General features: G+C 34.0%; 1 protein-coding gene across 1 annotated transcript in view; it reads right to left on the bottom strand.

Annotated features, from left to right (window-relative positions):
• The window catches only part of MSH3 (mutS homolog 3), a 184,375-nt gene that overhangs the window by 59,807 nt on the left and 100,262 nt on the right, over positions 1–24,306 (bottom strand). The window contains exons 16-18 of the mRNA XM_069492006.1: positions 23,239–23,303; positions 20,716–20,832; positions 15,058–15,165 (exon numbers count right to left, since the gene is read on the bottom strand). Coding sequence (XP_069348107.1) covers positions 15,058–15,165; positions 20,716–20,832; positions 23,239–23,303 — 290 coding nt within the window. The remainder of the gene's footprint in view (positions 1–15,057; positions 15,166–20,715; positions 20,833–23,238; positions 23,304–24,306) is intronic.

Raw genomic sequence — 24,306 nt, 5'->3', positions numbered from 1 at the left:
ATTTTTCTTATTTCTATTATTGCCTAAGATCAAATCAATATTTTCATTAGTAAAGATAACAGTTCAGATTATTGCTGCTTATTTTCAGTAATAAGTATAATAATAAAGGAAAACATGTAAAATTATTTCTAGATTTATTATATTAATAGAAACTATGTTATGTATTGGACTTGGAAACAAAATGACCTAAAATTTTCATATTCTGCTTAATTGAAACATCTTTCTATGGTCTTTAGTATCTTTCACTTTTAATACAAAAATTATTTTTTTGCCTTGCTGTTCTTCATGCTTTTTAAGACCTCCATATCCTGCTTTTATATACAGCTGTATCTATATATATCTATATATCTATATCCCTCTGAGCCCTGCCCTACTCTGAGGTCTCCTCTCCAGAGGTTACCACTGAGACTAGGTTGGTGACTTCCCCAACCTTCTTCTATGCATTTATGTTTATATATATGCATTGCATTGATTCTGTTTTCTTTCTAAAAATTCATACTGTAATATATCATTCTGCAACTACTTTTCAAAAATTTTCAATAATTTTATTTTAACCGTCAGTATAAATAAAAAATAGATTTTCACCATTTACCATCTGGGTCCAATGGACCCTTTTATTTAATTTACAGAAGAACAAAGCAATAGTTAAAAAAGAAAAATCTCATGACAAATTTTAATAAGAATTTAAAGACAGCAAATCTCAAATTTTATTCTATATTTTCCTGGTTTTCAAGGTATACATACCTGGAGTGGGCAACACATTCTGAATGTAACTGCTCATCAGCTGTCAAGCATGTCCCTGGGAACATACTCATTTATAAATACTAAATTCTGGTTTGCACTGACTAAATACTAAATTCTAAATTTCAATACATTTCTAATAGGTTCTAGTTCATGACTTCTGGTTCTTCTCACATTTGCATCAACAAAAATGCAATACTTGAAAAATTTTTTGAAATGCTTTAAAGCTCATAATTTTCTTGAAGAGAGGACAGCTATCTTCTTTGTTCCATAATTGCGAGGCATTTTCGTTTTTAGATTTATGAGCACCAATTAGAATAAATCAAATGAATGCTTTTATTTCTACATGATTTATTTCCTTTTAATCTCCTGCCTGTCCACCTACAAACTGTAACAAGTAAATTTTAGTGAACAAATATAATAAAGGATAAAAGGATACCGCGTCTTTTAGCAAAACAGGATGGTTCGGGTTCTTGTCACCAAATGTTGCACAATAAATGTTTCCTATGAAATGACTACATGAATGAAAATAACACATTTCACTTTGCCCTTACAGATACATTATTCACACAATGATTCTTGAGTTTGAGAAAATTCATCTAGGATATTGTCATCTGAACACTTAGATTTTGTTTATACAAGAAATTCCACCATCATCATTAGTATCCAGAGCACTGGTATCATTCTCTTCACATTCATCTTCTGATTAACCTAATAAATGTGAAATGCCTTCTGTCAATTGTTTTCTCTTGCTATTATAGGTGAAAAATAAAAAATTCTGAATTCTTGACTGTGTTCAATGAAAGGTAGAAGCAGATGCCAATGGTGACATCTGTGTTCTTCTTTTGTACCTTCCTGAAAGATCATGTAACACATCAGGCAATACAATAAGAAAACAGAAGGATGATGTGATAGTGATTTTTTTCTCCCTCCCTTTTGTATCATCATTCTCCTGTTTTCTTTTTATTTTAGACTTTTATGGTGTAGTTGGAATAATAAACAATGTTGAAATAATCCCCAGCATGATGAAATCACAAAATGTTTCAAGATACAGGAAAAATAACATCACTAAAGATCCCAAAATACATTTTAGATTTATAAAAGGGTCCAATGGAGCCACAGGATAAATGTAAGACAGAATAAGTTTTATTCTCCTTTTTAAAAAACAAAAAGTAAATTTTTTCTTTGTTCCTTGGAAAACCTTTAAGAAACTGCAATTATGTCCAATAGATTCTCATGGTATGATATACTGAAGATTAAGGATCATTTCTTGTCAGATTTTCAGGATTCTTTTGAAGTTGCTACATCATGAGTTAACTCTACTGTTAAACATTTAGGTTATGTACAAATTTTTACTGTTGTAAACAATGCTGCAATGAATAACCTTATATATACCTCCACATGTACATGTCCAGGTGTTTCCCTGAGCCAGAGGAAATTCTTGAAGTGGAATTTCTAAGTCATAGGGTATGCCTATATTTTTATTCTAATAGATAAGAGCAGCTATACCAATTTACTTTCCCACAAGCAACATGTGAATGCTGACTTTTTCATACCTTCACCTAGAGTTGGTATTATCAAACTTCTTAATTTTTGACAATGTGATGAGTGAACAGTATTATACCTATGTTTTAATTTGTGCTCATTGATTACTAAGATTGAACATCTTCTTACTGGGTTTTTTGGCCATTTGTTGGCCTTTTTCAGCATCCTACCAATGACCTCCTCGAGTTGACTCAGAACTTTCACATATAAACACATTTCTGAACTTACTCATAACACCAAGAAATACTACTTTCCTAAATACTTAAATTCTTCTTCTTAAATACACCTGGCTGATAAAATCCCAAGAATGGACTCTCACATTTTTCAAAGAAAGTGACTACAGTATCACCTGAGTAAATAATTTGCAATCATATGTTGGAGAGAGACACTTAAAATTACAAGAAAAGGATAGCTCTGGGATTTTAGAGTATAATTCTGAAGACAGAATTCTTATCTAGGTGAGTTATGAATTTACTATAAAAAAGTATTTATCGGCCGGGCGCGGTGGCTCACGCCTGTAATCCTAGCACTCTGGGAGGCCGAGGCGGGTGGATCGCTCGAGGTCAGGAGTTCGAGACCAGCCTGAGCAAGAGCGAGACCCCGTCTCTACTAAAAATAGAAAGAAATTATATGGACAACTAAAATATATACATACAAAAAATTAGCCGGGCATGGTGGCGCATGCCTGTAGTCCCAGCTACTCGGGAGGCTGAGGCAGTAGGATCGCTTAAGCCCAGAAGTTTGAGGTTGCTGTGAGCTAGACTGACGCCACGGCACTCACTCTAGCCCGGGCAACAAAGCGAGACTCTGTCTCAAAAAAAAAAAAAAAAAAAAAAGTATTTATCAATTTTAAAATAAAATCATAGGTGCTCTGCCAAGTGAAATCAATATATCATATTCATGACATTGATGTGACTTCCCAGGAAGATTTTTACCTTAGAATAAAATTGAGTGATTTGTTCTGTGCTAAAATTTACACTGACTTATTCTGTTGCTATCAAAATTATATAATGACAAAACACTCCCTGGTAGAGTCAGAAGCAAAGGATAATTCACAGAGCTAGGATGATATACTAGGATGGAATGAATAGTCATAGCAAGAATAATATGAAAAACATGTTGATGCTATCTTATGGCAGTGAAAGAAAAAGAACTAAGGAAATCTAGATACTTCTTGGGAAGAATAAAACATTTGAACTTGAACAAATTTATTTTATTTTGTATTTTAAAATTCCATCTCTCTTTTAACTGCTCCAGAGAAGCAGAACATAATCTATATTAGTAAAACAGTATAATAGTGATAGAAAACCTAAAATAAGAACTTCTGCCTAAAGGTTTAGACTACAGTGTATAAGATATCATAATAGCATTTGGAAAGAAAAGATGCAATTATGAAGCCAAATAATCAATTTGAACTGCAATAGCTCAAATGCATTAAAGTTTTTTAAAAAGCTGGAAATCTAAGAAAAATATGTGTAAATTTCAGATATTTATATACTAGTTTAAAATGTATTTTAGATAGACGTTTCCATTTCATGGCTATTTACATTCAATTTTATTTTTGCCAGCAAGAGACTGATGACATTACCAAAAGGCTATGGTTTGATTCATTTAGATATTTTTCAGATGAATTTTTCTTAATATAAAATATACAGTATCCAATTTGGAAATTTTTTTAGCATGAGAAATATTTCCTATATGTCTTACTGATGGCCTAGATGATTTGAAACAATCCTCCTACTGAGGAAAAACAGAAAAGTTGGATAACATATAGAAAACAGCTACCCAAAGGTGCCTGATAACTAATAAGATGGCAAGAAATTATCAGGCCAGGATCTGGGTGGGACAGAGACCCAGGAAAGGAGCCAGTTTTCCCCTATGGGTGTTTGCTAATTTCTGAGGGAATAGCTGAGGCTGAGTGCTATGGACAGTTTGCTCTGGATTAAGACACCAAAGGGCTATACACCAGCATAAGAGTGTATCTGAAGTAGAAACTGTAGCTCTCCTTTGAATCACCTCAACCCCTGATTTGCATTAAGTGATGCTAGATTGTTACTGTTCTGAGATGTCCAATAAAAGCAAAAGTAACTCTTTTAGAATGAGTACAACATCAATTATTTTGCAAAAACAATGCCCAGTAGAAAACCAAAATAACCAGACATTCAAGGAGATACATGAATGAAAACTAGCAGAAACAACAAACAATAGAAACAGACCCACAGAGACTCCAGTTATTTGAATTATCAGACACAGGCTTTAAAATAACTATGTTTATTGTGTTCAAAGAAATAAGGCATAAGATTGAGAATTGACAGAGAAGTAAAAATGATTTTTTAAAAAGAATTAATATGTCCATGAAAAGTACTAACAACCCATAAGTTCAGATATCTTTATTAAAGACATTTTATAATACTTAAGTCCTTCTGATTTTTAAATAGTTTAACATCTGCAAATAATAATAGCTGCTATTATTAAGTAATTATCTGCCTGGTCCTAATATCTTTATCTGCACATTTCTGAGGTATTTTTTTTATCCATGCAGTAACCAAGGATCATAGAGGTTATATAACTTGCTTAAGGTGAGCTATTAAATGAACAAGCTACTTATTCAAATATGTGCCTGTCCAATCCAAAGTCTACACTCTGAAGGACACGCCTACAGATTCAAATTTTACTTATATAAATCCAGGGGCCTCTAGATATATATATACAATAGAAGATGCCGCCAAAAGAACAAGGAGAAGCTGCAAACTGAAAGAATTTAGGATCAAACTTGCATATAGCAGATGCTCTAAAAATATTTTTTAAATCTGATGAGTCTAGGAATTAATTGTATAGTTTTAAACTGATATAATGAGGGATACATTTTCACTCCTCAGATAGTTTTTGCCAAAACTACATCTCAATGAAGAATTCCTACAACCTGAAGATTTATCTCATTTACCAACTCATAACTTTACTTTTCACAATTTTACATACGCACACCTGAGACTTAAGAGTACACAGCTAGTTAGTGACAGCCCTGACATCAAAGTTGGATTCCGATTATCACATCACACTGAAAATCATACATTATTTTAAATTATACATCACATATGAATGTTTAGGTGTACATATAGACACATTCACATACGTAGATATGAAAATTTCAATTTGGTGCTATGAAACAAAGCACATCTTATAGATGTCCTCGTTTCACTGGCTGAAGTAGCAGCAGCAGCAAATGGCAGAAGGTCACTTTAAGTATAAGAAGGGATAAATCAGGCATAAGTATTTTTCAATGGGAAAAGCTTTATCTGAACATGCACTAAATGCACAGGTTGTAGCCATTCTCCATGTAATTCAGAAACAGAAACCATTAAAAGTTTGCTTCACAAGTCTTGTATAGCCCAACAGAACTCCTGCTAACATTGCAAATGTATAAAAGAAAAATCAAATCAATTGAAAGTAGATTCTTAGTCTTCCAGAACTAGATTCAGCTAGAGTATATTTACATATCTCATCTTTATAGATGATAAACAGCATATAGTTTTTCCGCATTTACTGTACTGCAAAGTTTCAGCTCTAAAATGCCTGTTTTGGAATTTCCCATTCCAAAATGGCAGCATAGAGGCAAGGCATGTTGGCTTTACTCTCCACCCTCCCCTCACCCCCCATGAAAACCAAAAACAAATATACAGTACCCAGATCTACACCAGCAATAACCCAGAGCTCAAGTACGAGGATGAGACAGCTCCCAGGGCCACAGAGAAAAACTTTGAGCAGACGGTAGGAGAACTGAACTTCTACATCTGCAATGCCTCTAACCCCATTCTTCCCAGAACTAAAAACGTAGAAAATCTCTCTCCAACTAACAATTTCTACATGGGAAAAAGTGAAATTGAAATCGTCAAACAGCTTCCCCACCTTCTTGTGTTACCTAGCAGAAGACCTGCCTTAACCCAGAGGTAGCATTGTGACTGCCTCAAGAGAGAAATATCCCCAAGGACAGGCAGAGACAAATGGACGAGGTACGACTACCACCCCGAGCTCCAGAAACTCGACTCTGTAACTTGGGCAAAAGAGATGCCAAATCAGCGTGGCTGTTGAGTAGCACCAGGCTGTAGGAGATATGTTCCTCAGCGCCCCCACCTCCCCAGGGCATGAACCCCAAGCAAGCCTTCCCAAACTGCCGAGACAATCCCTTTGGGACCTCCCCCATTTGAGATTGGCAGCATACCGACTATTTACTAGAGCCAAGGTGAACCTAGGCTTAAGGCGCCACCTAGAGCCGAAAAGGAGGCAGCAATCTAGCAGTGAAGATTCGCTAAGCAAATATATTCGATAAAAACCTAAACAACCCAGAAGGTGAAAACTGGAATAAATAACTAATCTTCAATGCAAAGACACAGATGTATACCCACCAGAAACAGCAGCAAACAAAGAATCATAAACTTCCCAAAAGGACAAAGTGACTGATCCTAACGTGATACTGATTTGTGAGTTTTTGGATTAAGAACTCAAAATAGCAGTGTTAAGGAGACTCAGAGATCTCCAAGATAACTCTTGAAAAGCAGTTCAGAAATTTATCAGAGAAATTTAACAAACACTGAAATAATATTTCAACAAATCAAACAATCTTGGAACTGAGAAATACATTTGCTGAACTGAAGAACTCTTTAGAAGTTCTCAACAGTAGAATGAACTAAAAAGAGGAAAGAATCAGTGAACTTGAAGACTGCCTATGTGAAAATACAGTTAGAGAAGGAAAACAAAAACAAAAACAAAAGGGAATGAATACTGCCCAAAAGATACAGAAAATTACTTCAGAAGACCAAATCTAAGAATTACTGGTGTTCAAGAGGGAGCTGAGCAAGAACAAGGGGTAAAAAAGCTTACTCAAAGAAATAACAGAAAACTTTCCAAAACATAAGATATAAATATCCAAGTATAGGAAGGTCTTAGAACACCAAACAGAATCAACCAAAATAAGACTACCCCCAAGTATATAATAATCAAACAAACTCTCAAAGGTTAAGAAAAAAGAGAAGATACTAAAAGCAGCAAGAGATAAGAAGCAAATAACATATAAAGAAGGTCCAACACATCTGGCAACAGACTTCTCAACAGAAACCATACAGGTCAGGAGGGAGCAGAACAATATTTTCACAATGATCAAAGAAAACTGTCATCCAAGAATAGTGTATCCAGAAAAATTGCTGTTCAAATATGAAGGAGAGATAAAGTCTTTCCCAGATAAACAAATGCTGAGAGAATTAACCACCACCAGAACCATCTTGCAAGAAATGCTAAAAAGGAGTTCCTTCAATCTGAAAGAAAAAAACACCAACAGGCAAAAGAGAATTTTTCAAGGTATAAAAGCCACTGGTAAAATCAAGTAAACAGACAAAGATAGAATACTCTATTACAGTATTAGTAGTGGGCAATCTACTCATACTCTAGTATGAAGCCCAAAAGACAAATTAAATAACAGCTACAGAAACTTGTTAAGAGATAGGTAATATAAAAATGTGTAAATTGAAAGAACTAAAAGTCAAAATGGGGGGAATGGAGTTAAGTATAAAATTTTTTGTGTGCATTTTTACCTTTGTTGCTATTCTTTTCTTTGTGATCTAAGGTAAGTTGTCACTCTCTAAAATAACTTATTAAATCTATAAGATTTTTTTGCAAGCTTCATGGTAACTACAGCACAAAATCCCATAACAGATTCATTAAAAATAAAGTAACATATTAAAACACACTACCAGAGATAATCACTAAACTCCAAAGGCAGACAGCAAGAAAAGAAGAAAGGAGTCTCAAAACAACCAGAAAACAAGCAACAAAACGGCAAAAGTAAGTCCTTACTTACCATTAATAACACTGAATGTAAATGGTCTCAATTCTCCAATTAAAAGGCATAGGGTAGCTGAATAGATAAATAAACAAAACTCAACTAAATGCTGCCTTCAAGAAACACACTTCACCTATAAAGACACACAAAGACTGAAAGTGAAGGAGTAGAAAAAGATATTCCATGCAACTGGAAACCAAGAAAAGAATAGGAGTAGCTATACTCCTATCAGATAAAATAGATGTCAAAGACTATGAAAAAAGACAAGGAAGGTCACTATATAATGAAAATGGAGTCAATATCAGCAAGAGGATATGACGATTATAAATATCTATGCACCCAACATCACAGCTCCCAAACATATAAAGCAAACATCAATAGACCTAAAGGGACAGATAGACTGAAATACAATAATAGCAGACTTTAAAACCCCACTCTCAGTAATAAACAGATCATCCACACAGAAACAACAGAGTTAAACTACATATTAGAACAAAGAGGTCTGACATATACAGAATATTTCACTCAACTGCTGCAGAGTATACATTCTTTTCATCAGTACATAGAACATTTTCCAGAATAGACCATATCTTAGGACACAAAAGAAGCCTGTACAAATTCAAAAAAATACAAATCAAATTAACTATCTTCTCTGACCACAATGGAATAAAACTAGAAATTAATAACAAGAGGAACTATGGAAAATACACAAACACATGGAAATTGAACAGGTTCCTGAACACCAATTGGTCAATGAAGAAATGAAGAAGGAAATTTAAAAATTTCTTAAAACAAATAAGAATGGAAACACAACATACCAAAATCCAGGGGATACAGCAAAGCAATATTAAGAGGGAAGCTTATACCAATAAATGTCTATATCAAAAAGGTAGAAAGAAGGCAGGTGTGGTGGCCTATAATCCCAACACTTTGGGAGGCTGAGGTGGGAGGATTGCTTGAGACCAGGAGTTTGAGACCAGCTTGGCTGACAAAGCAAGATGCTGTCTCTACAAAAAATTTAAAAAATTAGCTGGGTATCGTAGTGCATGCCTGTAGTCCTAACTACTCAGGAGGCTAAGGCAGGAGGATTGTTCAAACCCAGGAATTTGAGGTTACAGTGAGCCGTGCCACTGTACCCTGGCCTGGGCGAGATCCTGCCTCTAAACGAAATTGGAAAAATAAAAAAAGTAGAAAGAGTTCAAATAAAGAACCTAACAATACACCTCGAAGAACTAGAAAAGCAAGAATGAACCAAACCCAAAATTAGGAGGAGGAAAGAAATAATAAAGATCAGAGCAGAAATAAATGAAATTGAGACTGAGAAAATATAGAAGATCAACAAAATGAAAAGGTGGATTTTTGAAAAGATAAACAAAATCAACAAACTTTTAGCTACACTAAGAAAAAAAAAAGAGAAGACCCAAATAAATCAGAAACAAAAAAGGAGACATAACTGAGATCTCAGAAATACAAAGAATCACTAGAGACTATTATGAACAATTATATGCCAACAAATTGGGAAACCTAGAAGAAATGGATGAATTCTGGGACACATACAACCTATCAAGATTAAACCATGAAGAAACAGAAAACCTCAATAAACAAATAAAGAGTAACAAGATCGAAGATACAATAAAGTCTCCCATCAAAGAAATGCCCAGGACCCAGTGGCTTCATTGTTGAATTCTACCAAACATTTAAAGAAGGATACCAATCCTACTCAAACTCTTCAAAAAATTGAACAGGAGGGAATACTTCCAAACTCATTCTATAAAGCCAACATTATTACCCTGATACCAAAACTAGACAAGGACATGACAAAAAAAAAAAAAAAAAAAACTATAGGCCAATATCATTGATGATCACAGATACAAAAATCCTCAACAAAATATCAGCAAAACAAATTCAACAACATATTAAAAAGATCATTCACCACGATCAAGTGGGATTCATCCTAGAGATGCAAAGACAGTTCAACATATGTAAATCAATAAATGTGATACATTACATTAATAGAATCAAGAACAAAAACCATATGATTATTTCAATAGATAACTAAAAAAGAATTTGATAATATACAACATCCTTTATAATAAAAATGCTCATCAAAATGGGTGTAGAAGGAACATACCTCAAAATAATAAAGGCCATATATAACAAACGTAAACCTAACATGGTACTGAACATAAAATACAATATCCCTTTACAATAAAAATCCTCATCAAAATGGGTATAGAAGGAACATACCTCAAAATAATAAAGGCCATAAACCACAAACCTAAACCTAATGTGGTACTGATAGGGAAAAATTGAAGGCCCTTCCTCTAAAGACTAGAACAAGACAAGAATGCCCATTTTCACTTCTGTTATTCAACACAATACTGGAAGTCCTGGCCGGAGCAATTAGGCAAGAGACAGAAATAAAGGGTATCCAAATTGGGAGGGAATTAGCCTTGTTCTCAGACAACATCATCTTACATCTAGAAAAACCTAAAGACTCCATACCAAAAAACTGTTAGAACTGATAAACGAATCTGGTAAAGTTGCAGGATACAGAATCAACATGCAAAAATCAGTAGCATTTATATGTAGCAACACTGAATATCTGAAAAAGAAAACAAGAAAGCAGTCCCATTTATAATACCTATAAAAAATATAAAATACCTAGGAATCAATCTAGCCAAAGTGAAAGATCTATACAAGGAAAACTATAAAACTCTGAAGAAGAAACAAACAAAAAAAAAAAGTGGGGGAAGATATTCCATGTTCACACATTGGAAGAATACTGCTAAAATGACAATACTACCAAAATCAATGTACAGATTCAATGCAATCTCTATCAAAATGCCAAAAGATTCTTCACAGAAATGGGGGGAAAAAAACCCTTAAAATTTGTATGGAACCACAAAAGGTCCGAAATAGCCAAAGCAATCCTATTAAAAAAAAAACAAACAAACAAAAAAAAAAAACCTGGAGGCATCACACTACCTGACTTCAAAATTTACCACAAAGCTATAGTATCTAAGACAGCATGGTACTGGCATAAAAACAGACAAATACACCAAGGGAACAGAACAGAGAACCTGGATATAAAGCAATGCATTTACAACTAACTAACTTTGACAAAGGGGCAAAGAATATACAATGGGGAAAGGACAGTCTTTTCATGGTGCAGGGAAAATTGGATAACTATATGTAAAAGACTAAAACCATACACAAAAATCAAACCAAAATGGATTAAAGATGTGAATCTAAAGCCTGAAAAAATGAAACTACTAGAAGAAAATTGAGGAAACCCCTCCAAGACACCAGAAAAGATTTTTTTGTGTAACACCTCAAAAGCACAGGCAACCAAAGTAAAATTAGACAACTGGGATTACATTATATCAAGCTAAAAAGCTTTTTCACAGCAAAAGAAGCAATCAACAAAGTGAAGAGACAACTCACAGAATGGGAGAAAATATCTGCAAACTATCTATCTGATAAGGGATTAATAACCAGAAAATATAGGGAACTCAATAACAATAATTAAGGAGCTTACTGGCCCCCCCAAAAAATCCAATTAAAAAATAAGCAAGACATAGGAACATTTACAGAACAAGAAAAAACAATTCTAAATTACACATGAAATAAAAAAGGAGCCTGAATAACCAAAGCAATTCTAAGCAAAAAGAACAAAGCTGGAGGCATCCCCTTAGCTGACTTCAAATTACACTACAAGGCTATAGTAACCAAAACAGAATAGTACTGGTGTAAAACACACAGATCAATGGAACAGAATAGAGAACCCAGAAATAAAACCATCTACCTACAACCAACTGATCTTCAACAAAGAAGACAAACATACATTGGGGAAAAGACACCCTGTTTAATAAATGGTGCTGGGGAAACTGAATAGCCATGTACAGAAGAATGAAACTAGATCCTTCTCTCTCACCATATACAAAAATTAACTCAAGATGGATTAAAGACTTAAATATAAGACCTGAAACCATAAAAATTATAGAATAAAACCTAGGAAAAACTCTTCTGGACATTGGCCTAAGCAAAGAATTTATGACTAAGACCCCAAAAGCAAATACAACAAAAACAAAAATAAATAAATGGAACTTAATTAAACTAAAAAGCTTTTAACACAGCAAAAGATATAATCAGCAGAGTAAATAACCTACAGAATGGGAGAAAATATTTGCAAACTATACATCCAACAAAGGAGTAATATCTAGAATCTATAAGAATTCAAACAAATCAGTAAGAAAAAAACAACCCCATTAGAAAGTGGACAAAAGACACAAACATTTTTCAAAAGAAGATATACAAATGGCCAAAAACAAATGAAAAAATGTTCAACATCACTCATCATCAGGGAAATTAAAACCACAGTGAGATACCACCTTACATTTGTCAGAATGGCCATTAAAAAGTCAAAAAAGCAATAGATGTTGGCATGGTTGCAGTAAAAAAGGAACACTTATATACTGTTAGTAAGAATGTAAATAGTACAGCCTCTATGGAAAAACAGTATGGAGATTCCTCAAAGAACTAAAAGTAGATCTATTCAATCCAGCAATCCCACTACTGGGTATCTATCCAGAGGAAAAGAAATCATTATATCAAAAAGATACCTACACTACATGTTTATCACAGCATGATTCACAATTGCAAAGATATAGAATCAACCTAAGTGCCCATCAACTGATGACTGGATAAAGAAAATGTGATATATACATATATACACACATATGCACACACATACATACCATGGAATACTACTCAGCCATAAAAAAGAATGAAATAATGTCTTTTGCAACAACTTGGATGGAACTAGAGGCCATTAAACTAAGTGAAGTATCTCAGAAACAGAAAAACAAATAATGCATGTTCTCACTTACAAGCAGGAGCTCAGTGACGGGTATGCATGGTCATACAGAGAGGTATAATATAATGGACATTAGAGACTCAGAAGAGGAGAAGGGAGGAGGAGGAGGATGAAGGATGAATAATTACCTATTGGCTACAGTGTACACTATTTGGGTGACGGGTACACTAAAAGGCCTGACTTCACCATTATGCAATTCATCTATGTAACAAAAGACCATTTGTACACCCAAAATCTATTGAAATACATACATTTTTTTTAAAAAGACATACAAATGGCCAATAGGTATATGAAAAAAATGCTCAAAATCACTAATCCAAGAAATAGAAATCAAAACTACAATGAGGTATCATCTCACATTAGTTAAAATGACTTGTATCAAAAAGACAGGCAATAACAAAACACTGCTGAGGATGTAGAGAAAGGGGAACACTCATACACTGTTGCTGGGAATGTAAATTAGTACAGCCACTAAGGAGAACAGTATGGAGGTTCCCCAAAAACCTAAAAATAGAACTACTATATGATCCAGCAGTCCCACTACTGGGTATAGATCCAAAAGAAAAGACATCACTATATCAGAGGTATCTGCACTCCCATGTTTATTGCAGCACTATTCACAACAGCCAAATACAGAATCGACTTAACTGCCCATAAACAGATAAATGGATAAAGAACATATGTCTCATATATACAATGGAATATTATTCAGTCATAAACAGAATAAAATCCTGTCATTTGCAGTAACATGGATGGAACCGGAGGCCATTATGTTAAGTGAAATAAGCTAAGAACATACAGACAAATATTGCATGTTCTTACTCATAGGTGGGAGCTAAAAGGAGGTACAAAGAGAATGGTGTTTACCAGAGGTCTGAAGGGAAGTGGTGGTGGGGGGTGGCGGGGGGGAATGAATACCAAAAAAAAGAATATAAATGTAATTATTACCACTGAATTGTACACTTAAAAATGGTAATGATGGTAAATTATATATGTATATTTTACCTCAATAAAAATAAATAAATAAAATGTCTATAGGTAACTAACAAAGCAAATCTATATGTGTTTGGATCCCTCTTATGTGACATGAAACTGGGCAATAAGGAAAATGCAAAGAACCTATTTTAAATAAGACTGGTGTGCCTGACACTGTAGATATGCTCAACACAAATGGTTAGCAAGATAAAATGAAACAAAACAGCAAACGGTACGTTTAGGGACCATAATCACATAGTCAATTTCTCCATCTCTTCTCCTTCAAATAAAAGAAATGCTGTACATTAAACAAGCCCTTTAAAACATCCACTATCTACTGGGTACTATGCTAGGTACAAAGGCCATATATATTTAAAAAAAGATATTTGGCCCAAACTAGAGAGAAAACCAAGATAAAGAAAGAAGTATGAACAGCAAAACATAAATCTAATGCACTCTGTGGGCCACAGGCACTGCCAGGCAATATCACTTACATGCTTTCTTTTTGGTCCTCACAGTAAGCCAGTGAGCTAAACAGTCTCTGAATTTTTAAGCATATGAAAAGACTGAAGTTCTTGGAAGACATACAACTTATCTAAAAGGTTACAGCTAAGATTTGAATTAGAGCCCTTTGATACTAACATCCTTTAGGAAAAGGAGAATAAACATTCTATGTTGGGATGTTTAGAGGCTGATAAGAACAATGGGATGAATTTGGGCTCTCAATAAGAGGAACAGAAAAGATCACAGAAAAGCACTCCCCACCTCCCTCAGTCCTCTCTTGACTAATCAAGCTATCATAATTATAAAAGTGTTCAAGTCAAAGCTAACAAATGAAAAGAGTGCTCACACTTTATAAAAATGTCATCCATATAAACTTTAACATCTGCTTTTATTAAACCCAGTCATAGAACAAGCAGGAACTTGTTAATTTTCAAATCAAGCTATATGTATATGACATTCAGCTTTACGGAGAGTCTAACATATTTGAGTAATTATATTTTATAATAAAGACTACAGTTAACTGAATAATGCCATCTTATCTAAATCATTGACAAAGAAGAGAAATAAAAAATGTATTTACCTACAGTAATCTCCTTGCTTAGCGACCTTGGCCAGGGAGAAAATGCAGTCAACAGTTGCTAGGTGATGCGCTGCTTTACATAAGGAGTGATAATGTTCACTGAACTTCCTATAGAAGTGGCAGCAACAACAAAAAGGTGAGAACATTGATTTCTTGTCCTATAAAAGCTATACAACAAGCAATCACTTTATCAGCTAATATAAGCATACACAAAATTACCAGGCACACCTAACAGCTTAGGCATAATTAAAACAAATATAGCAATCATTCTCATTTAGCTCCAGTAACATCATGAACTACTCAGATGGGTGAGCTTCCCTTTATGCTTCTCCATCACAGCATCATCCAAACCTGGAATAAGAGTTTCAATACCTTTCTCTCACACTGAACTAGAAGATTCCTGAAGCCAAGCCCACATCTGTCTGATCTATCCCATTGTAGACCTAATGTCTAGTCCATAATATTGCCACAGAATAAACGTTGTAATAAATAGTTGTTTAAGACAAGCAAGAAAAAAGGTACTTTCTCACTTATCTCCAGTTATCTTAATAATGTCTATAAAAATTAAATATTAGTTTTAAAAAAGATAATGGTCATTACCTCAAATCTTTGGTTAATTAAAACTATAACACCCAGTGATGTAAAAGCTTAAAAGACTTATTCAGAAAAAGTACAAGAATACATGCTTTTTCTTCTTTTTTCTTTGTGCTTAAATTATCCCATTATCTTATATCATAGTATTTTACGTCAATGTGTGCAATATTATATAAACTTTGGACATCTGTACATAGTGATCAATTGTGGATGCTTGAAATATACATATTTAAACTACAAAAAGGACTTAAAATTTAATTTTTTAAAATGCTCAGTATATCCTTTTAAGTAAAGAGAAAATACACAATTGAGCTTAAAACCTTACAATAACTACTCAGCCTTCAAGAGAGATTACAAGACTTTGTTCAATTAAAAAATTTTTTTAAATGTAATTCTTCAAAGACTAGAAAATGAGGGAATGTAATGATAACCAAATTAACTGTAAAAAGGTCCAAAAGGAAAGCCAAAGGGAAAACCAACATTTACTAATCAAAGACTATGAAGAGGCACCTATATTGTTTCTTTACAACCACCATCACGGTAGGTCTTCATTACTTAAAAGTTTTACAAATGAAGTTCAGAGAGATAAAGCAATTAGGCCTAACACAATCAGCTGTGTGTTTAAGAGCACACAGCTATTAAACAGTAGAGCCTAGATTCAAACAGTAGACCTCTTTATATCACCCTGCAATTTAACAGACTTCTAGTAGCATCTTTCCTTATTTTTGTACATACATAGGAATAAAATAGTTGTAAGTTGGCTGCTTTCTACAATAAAAAAAAAAAAAATAGTGTAGCTCAAGTGCTCCTTACATCCTTCTAAAGATGATTCAAAAAAGAAAGACAAAAAGACGTTAAATATCTCTCTTTAAAAATATTTCTCGGCTGGGTGCAGTGGCTCACGCCTGTAATCCTAGCACTCTGGGAGGCCAAGACGGGAGGATCACTCGAGGTCAGGAGTTCGAGACCAGCCTGAGCAAGAGCAAGATCCCGTCTCTACTAAAAATAGAAAGAAATGATCTGGACAGCTAAAATTATATATATAGAAAAAAAATTAGCCAGGCATGGTGACGCATGCCTATAGTCCCAGCTACTCAGGAGGCTGAGGCAGAAGGATTGCTTAAGCCAAGGAGTTTGAGGTTGCTGTGAGCTTGATGCCACGGCACTCTAGCCCGGGCAACAGAGCGAAACTGTGTCTCAAAAAAAAAAAAAAAAAAAAAATTTTTTTTCTCTATTGTAGCGTGTGTTTCAGAAATATTGAGTCCGTTTGCTACTGAAATTCAAAGGTCTTAGAGCGCTTCCTAGAGTGAAAGAGATATCCAGATTAAGCTACTAAGATGATCAGCTATTCCTACACAATCACTATGATTTTTTTAAACTGTAATTTTTCTAGTATTATTAGAATAAGATATTCTATGGAAATGACTTTTTCCATATACCAGAAACAATATTTTGACTATCCAGCTTTATTTCTGTGTTAAACTATTTAAAAATTGAAAAATATATTCACAGTATAGTTTATACTTCTGTATCTGAGCAGAGCATAATGAATATAATCTACCTATTTCTCACTGAATCGAAGTTCATTCAAACAATACAATTCCCACTAATAATATTAGAGTATGTGCAAAACCCCCAACAGAAAGGGGATGGATCCCTGGCATCATATAAGTAGCCTTCAGCTGCCACTTTAAAATGCTTCTTCTGAGCTTTGAAGATGCCACATGTTGCACAGACCTAACTACGCCTTGTCACTCCTGGTCTGGCTTCGATTTAGATCTGACCACTCATTGACCTCTTGCACTGTGGTGTATGCTGTCCCTATTCTAATTACCAACACATTTGGTCTTCCCATTCTGGCACCTTCTCTTTCTCCAGAAAGCAGCCATATTTGATGTTTCTGCCCTTGCTTTTCTGGACATGAGTATCAAAACACTTTGGTACTAACAAATCATCAATTTTTTTCTCACTCTCATTCTCTCCTTCTCAGGTCCTGTCCAAGCCACTAAGACCCTAATGTCCTACTACCCAGCAGCCTGGATTTGAGGGTAATTGATGATCTTCTAATTTTCAGGATGGAAATGAGTGACATAGTTCTCGGTGGGTACCATCTCAGTTAATAAAACAAAAAAGCAGGGAGGGATATGGTAATTATTTTGATATGGACAGCAATGTTCTTTCTCATATCCATGGTATAAATAAAATGAAAAACTATCATAAACCTATAACATCACCATAACTTAAAGAAACCTTGCTTGATTTTTTGGTCTTTGTCCATTTGTTAAACCTTGCCAAACTTCAGAGAGATTATCCACACTTACAAAAATGACAAGACAAAAAATGGGCAATTCAGATGATAATCTGATAGACTGGGTTTATATTATAACAACAAGCAACTTTATCATTATGACACCAACTAACTTAAGGATAAAGTCAAAGCACTGTGATTTAATCTTTGGCCAAAAGACATCGCTGGGTCTATGGGAAGCAGATGAAGACACTTGGGTTCTAAAGCAGTTATGATAACTAGAAGTTTACCATCAAGTGTTGCTCGATGACATCAGAAGTTAATAAAAATGGAAAATTTTTTTATTTGGAAATGCATTTCTAAAATTTTTTAATTATATGAGATATCACAATTCAATTTTTAAAGAATTTGCAATTGAGAAGATTATCCACAGCCCATCCCCTAGAATACAAAAAAAGAGACTGTTTCAGAGAGGATTTCATCCATAGCAGTGTCTGTAGCCTTGATTTCTTGCAACATTTTGATCAAAAGTAATATGACTAATGCACAACAGTTAGTACCTCAGTAAGAGACAAATATATTTATATGGCTGGTATTCAATCCTCTCATGCCAGGTTCATTGAGGTTAATCATTTTTTTAATGACATCATATTCAAACCATCTGGCACTTTAATAAATAGCGTGCATAACAATCAGTGCTGCTCTCAAGTGGGGGCTCTAGCTACAAACGTTCTAGCTGAATTTCAGCCAATATTCTTTTTTTGGATAAAAACTTTAATATATTCTTATTTTGACAGTAATAAATGTACATTATAGGAACTTCTGAAATCATGTGTCATCCTTCAGTATCCATGGGGGATTAGTTCCAAGACCCTGAGGATGCCAAAAGCCTTAGATGTTCAAATCAATTACATAAAATAGTGTAGTATTTGCATATAACCTATGTACACAGCCTCCTGAATATTTTAAATCATCTCTAGATTATGAAATCATGCATTGCATGAATAAAGCAAACATGGAATTATCCTACCAAATCTCAGGACCCTTCTAGATTATGGTCCTTGAAGCTTGAAAGGTGTAATTTCAGTCCAATTTGTGTGTTCTTGGTGATAATATTAAGGAAAAAGCCAGGAGAACTGAAAGACTCAAAGGCCATGAAAACCCTTAAAATGGGAAAGTGACAGTGAGATGGAAAAGAAACTGAAGAGACAACATTTCCATCCCTGAATTAAAGACTCTGTATCAAAATATCTCAAAAGATCCAGGATAAGTAAATTGGAATCTCTTCCTGGTCTTATAATTCAAGACTCCTCTAGGCAAAGAGAAATTAATACCTACTTACTACCTTTTAAAAATTCTCACTTAATATTTTTATTTCACTTGTCAGGTTGGTTACATGAAATGGAATAAAGCTCCCTGAAGGACCTCACTGAATATTTACTGTTTAAGTTTTTAAGGAGAGAAATCAAGAGAGAGATTTGCGTTTAGAATGATGCCTGTAGATTCACTGTGGGCAGCCTCTACACAGCCTGATGGGAAGGGCACTCACCTGACTGCCACATGACCTGGGCTCAATTTGGGCTCCACTCCTTATCCTTCTAAGACCTGCTTCTTATTTCTGCATCTCACTTTATTCGTTTGTAAATTGTATATGATAATAGTACTTAACCTCACAGGACTCATGTTAGAAATAGTGAGTTTATATATAAAGTACTTAGACCAATGGTAGCCTGGAGCTGGCTCCTATCAACTCATGAATATTAACTGTGCACATCTCTTCCCAACTCCAGTCCAGTGGTAGCTTGAAATCAGCTATGGTGGGAGTATTTACACTTGAGAAATCAGTAAACTTTACAAACATTACTGTTCTTCCATGGCCCTGGCTATTAACCATTTGCCAGCATACCACTGATTTAAAACTGTCAGTATGAACACATAACTAGCCATAAATCAAAAATGGGAAACACTCTTTTAGACAATGGCCAGGATTCTTCAAAAAAATCCCATGTTATAAAAATTAAAAATGTGGCAGACTATTCTAGATTCAAACAGACTTAGGAAACATAATAACCAAATGGAATGTATAAAAGTTGATTAGATCTTTCATTTAAAAATCTGAGGGGGAACATTGAGGAAATTCAGGATTCAAATATATTCTTAAATTAATATTAATTTATCTAAGGTGTGATAATGGCGTTAAGATTATATAGTAGATTGTCCTTATTTTTAACATACGTATGCTTAAGTATTTAGGGGTAGAGTGCCATGATGTCTAAAACTTACTTCCAAAGGGTTCAGAAAAAAAAATAAGATAGAAAAACAAATGTGGCAAAATGTTAACATTATATAAACCTAGGTGAAGGGTGTACAGGCAGTCATTTCAACTTTCAGTAGATTTTTTTTAAATTGCAAAATAAAAAGTTAGGGGGAAAATATATAGGATGTAAAAAAAAATGTTTTTAATTAAATGGAGATAAAAATAAAATAACCCATACCTGTCCAATTCTGAAAAAGATGCTAAGCTTTTACATAAGAAAAGTAAATAAATTCCAAGGTGAAATTTTCAAACGAGACTCTACTAAATATCCTTAGCAATAAATGTTAGCACAGTAACAATAAAGTATATTTGGTCTCAAACCAAAGACTAAGATGAGCTTACATTTCAATGGATTAAAAACCAAATCAGAGAACACATGTACTCAACTATTTTATGGCAGGTCACAAGAAGTAATCTCTACTTTTCTTTTTGATGGAAAGATTTTCCGGTCTATTTCTCATAGCAAAAAGTCAGATTATATTTTTCACTGTAAACTCACTCTAGAAAATCAAGCCATTCAGCACTGCAGTCAAGGATTAGCTGCTCGCGGAGCTGATTCAGATGTCTGTAATTTTCTACAATAAAAGGAGAGTGAAAGCGGCTCACAGCTTTTGTGCTAGAAGAGGGAAAAAACATAAATAGGAAACCAAGGTTAGTAAGAAATCAGTAATGCCATCACTTCAGAAAATTAAAGTAGTTATTTACTATTCTCTGATGAACCTTGAAAGGAAATAGCTGTAAATAGAGAACATTCTTTAATTACGGTCCTGAACTCTACTGATTCCAAAGTATATGACTATGTTCAGAAAGCTTTTTAAGTGCATTTCAAATTATATCCATATGGCAAAGTCAGAGTTTAGGATTTTTATTTCATAGGCAAAAAGCTTTTTTCCTTAAGTTATAATAAATAAAAACGCTTTTTAAAAAAAAGATCAGAAGCAAATGTGGCAAAATAAAGTGTGACAAAGCTGGCAAGAAGATACATTGGTGAAGAGTTATACTATTCTTTATATTTTACACTGTTCTGTATGATTGAAGCATTCCAGTGAAAAAAGAAAAAGAAAAGGCATTACAAAAAACAGCAATGCATTAATTAAGGAGGCAATCAAAGAAGAGATCTTCAGGATCTTATGATCTGTATAGAGTCACAGTGGCCCTGGGTGGGAAGAAGTGCCACATGCTCCTCACCTGGGCCTGAGCACCATTTCTGCTCTTTTGGTCCAGAGGCTGTAGAGCACATTAGTAATGCCGTGGGTCCCCAGTCAGAGAATCTAGGGAAAGGCTCTGACCCTCCCACTTACTTACTAGCTATGTGACTTTGGGCAAAGGGAACTGACCTTCTCTAAACATCATTTTCTTCATCTATAAAATGAGAATAATAGTGGCTACCCCATAGGTACTGCTGAAAGGGTCAAACAGATAGTGCTTAGCAGAGTACCTATGTTGTGAGTACTCAATAAAAATTAGTTGTTTGGTGGCGGCGGCGGCGGCAGTGGTGGTGGTGGTGGTGGTGGTGGTGGTGGTGATGGCTGCAGCGGCGCTGGCCGCTACTGCTGTTGAGTCTATCTATTATCATGACAGATCTTCCGGTAGAAAAGGCCAGGGTGCACTCTGTTCTTTGTTTGCTCCTCTACTCCTAAAATATACTGTCACAATTATCTTTAATTTGGCAAGTTACTGGATTAGGGTTGGGACTTTATATTCAAAATATGACAGATGATGTTCTAACCCTGTCAAGGTCCTAATAGCCAAACAACAGATAAAAAATTGCAATGAACCTTCCCCAAACCATCTTATTTGTTCATTCAATTTACATTATTGAAAGTTGAAAAGATAGTGACACTGATTTATGCTTTTCTTGTTGCTTTTAAACTACATCATCTAGATTTCTATGCCAATATATTTTTAATAGCTTTCTCTTCTGGCAAAACTCAGTTAGTGGGACATTTCAGTTATTGTTCTTGATGGACTAACACGATTTTTGGTAAATTCTCTTCATAAAGGGTATTTCCATTCATTAGCTATACTATAGGACAAAAGGAAAGGAAAGAATGTCTGCAAAGAGAGAAAACAACATCCCCTGAAAACAATACTAAAATTTAAAGTATAGCTTCTGGTCACACAGAAGAAAAAAAGATGGTATTACAGCTAAATAAACACATGCCTGTGCCTTCAACATCCAATGCTTTGGCAATGGATAATAGTTTTCTTTTTTAATTAAAATAATAAATTAATAATCATTCACACGTCAAAATTTTCCTTCATCCTCAACATAGAGTTCCTTCACAACATCACCAGCTACTAGTTCCTCTTCTACTATCTTAGGCAAATGTAACATTTTCATCTCATATTCATATGCAAACTTATTAGTAACAGTACTAATAAATATTCCAAAAAGGATACTACTCACAGGAGCATACACCTCCCTAAACCACCTCTTTAAATGAGTCCCTTCTTGGGGATCAATGCCTAACCAAGGAAAAAAGGCAGAGTCTCTATGTAATTCTCTAATTTTGTTTTTGACTAATTTGTTTTCATCAACTCATGAAAAGAAGATATAATTACAAAAAAAAGATATAAAGAACTATTATAACTATATGCCAAGGAAAGCATTAAGAATAAAAAAATGTGGAGCTCAGTGAGGTAGAAAATGAAATTTCAGCTTCTTAAAAGAAATGTCAGGCACAGCATTCATTAAGATGTTCAAGCAACTAAACTAATTTTACAATTGAAGGTTCCTCAACTTTTTTCCCATGTGTACTCTGAGCCATAAGAATAAAACAATAATTTACAAAACAAGAAAACAAATATATACAAGATACCCTTTTGAAAAATGTTTTTATAAGATCAATGATAAAAAAGAGTTAATAATTATCTCTTTGGTTAAAAGTTCCATAGGAAAACCAAAGGGGGAGAATTGCTTTTAATTTCAAGAATATGGCTATTATCAATCCAACACTGCGTAGGTATACAGATGTCATTATAGTTTATGTTATAAGAAAAAAATTATTTTTAAACCTACCTTCCAACCTTAACCCAATCAGTTGGTATGCAAGATACAGCAGAGTTCTTTATTTCAATCATGAACTAAAATAAATACAAATAGATATTTAGATGAATAACATATTATTTAAAACTTTCTCAAAATTGTTGTATAACAGTTTAGTATACATTGTTCTAAACATTCAAAACAAATCCAATATTGTTCTTCAGAGACTTTATATATGTCAATACAGCCAAATATTAATTAGGCCTTCAATACTTGGGATAAAGTAAAATCTGTATTGAGCAAAAAGTTTGTAATAAAGGATATAACTTGGGGCTTTAATGTTGATAATACCGTTATGTGCATAATATGAATAATGATTTTTTTTCATTAATAACCTCTTTGATTTATTTCTAATGATCTTAAGAATTCTATTACTCAAATAAGATTGAATTTCTAAGTATATGAAATTTTAAAATATTCAATTACTAGATGTTACACCAGTTTGAGATATGGTCCCTCCTCTATTGTGAACAGAAGATTTTTTATAATAGTTTTTACCCAAGGAACCTAGATCCTCTAGAAGTATCCTCATAAAGAAAGCACTGACTTCCTCAACTACTAAGAGAGGAAAGTATTTCTTCCCATATGAGCTTTAAGTTTTCACTCATGCAAACCATATCTTTATAGATCCATCTGTGTTCTGTAAGCAAGCCTCTCTGAAATCAGCCAGGAAGCAAATAAAGTCAAGTTCTCCTATTGCACCTTTCATTTTTAGTATTAATTATATGTCAACCTTTCTTGGTGTGCTCTCATTCCTGTATTATTACAATCAAATCCTATGTTTTATTTAAATAAAGTTTTTAAAATCTATTTTGTATAGAATGAAATCCAGAAACTCTGTGGTTGTCATTAATTTTGAGATAGCTATAAGAACTTTTCCCATTTATCAGTCTTATGATATGCATATAACTTCAGGTATTTATAATAGTCATATTAAGTTATAGACCTGGCTCTTGCATTTATTTTTCCATAATAGAAACACTGTAGCTTTTACATTAATTACAATAAGAATTAATGGTTAATTTTAAGAATTCTTACTCT

Source organism: Eulemur rufifrons, chromosome 17 (genome assembly GCF_041146395.1).
Source record: "Eulemur rufifrons isolate Redbay chromosome 17, OSU_ERuf_1, whole genome shotgun sequence".
NCBI classification, from domain to species: domain Eukaryota; kingdom Metazoa; phylum Chordata; class Mammalia; order Primates; family Lemuridae; genus Eulemur; species Eulemur rufifrons.
Note: the sequence above shows the minus strand (reverse complement) of the source record. Positions and strands in the feature narration are given on the sequence as shown.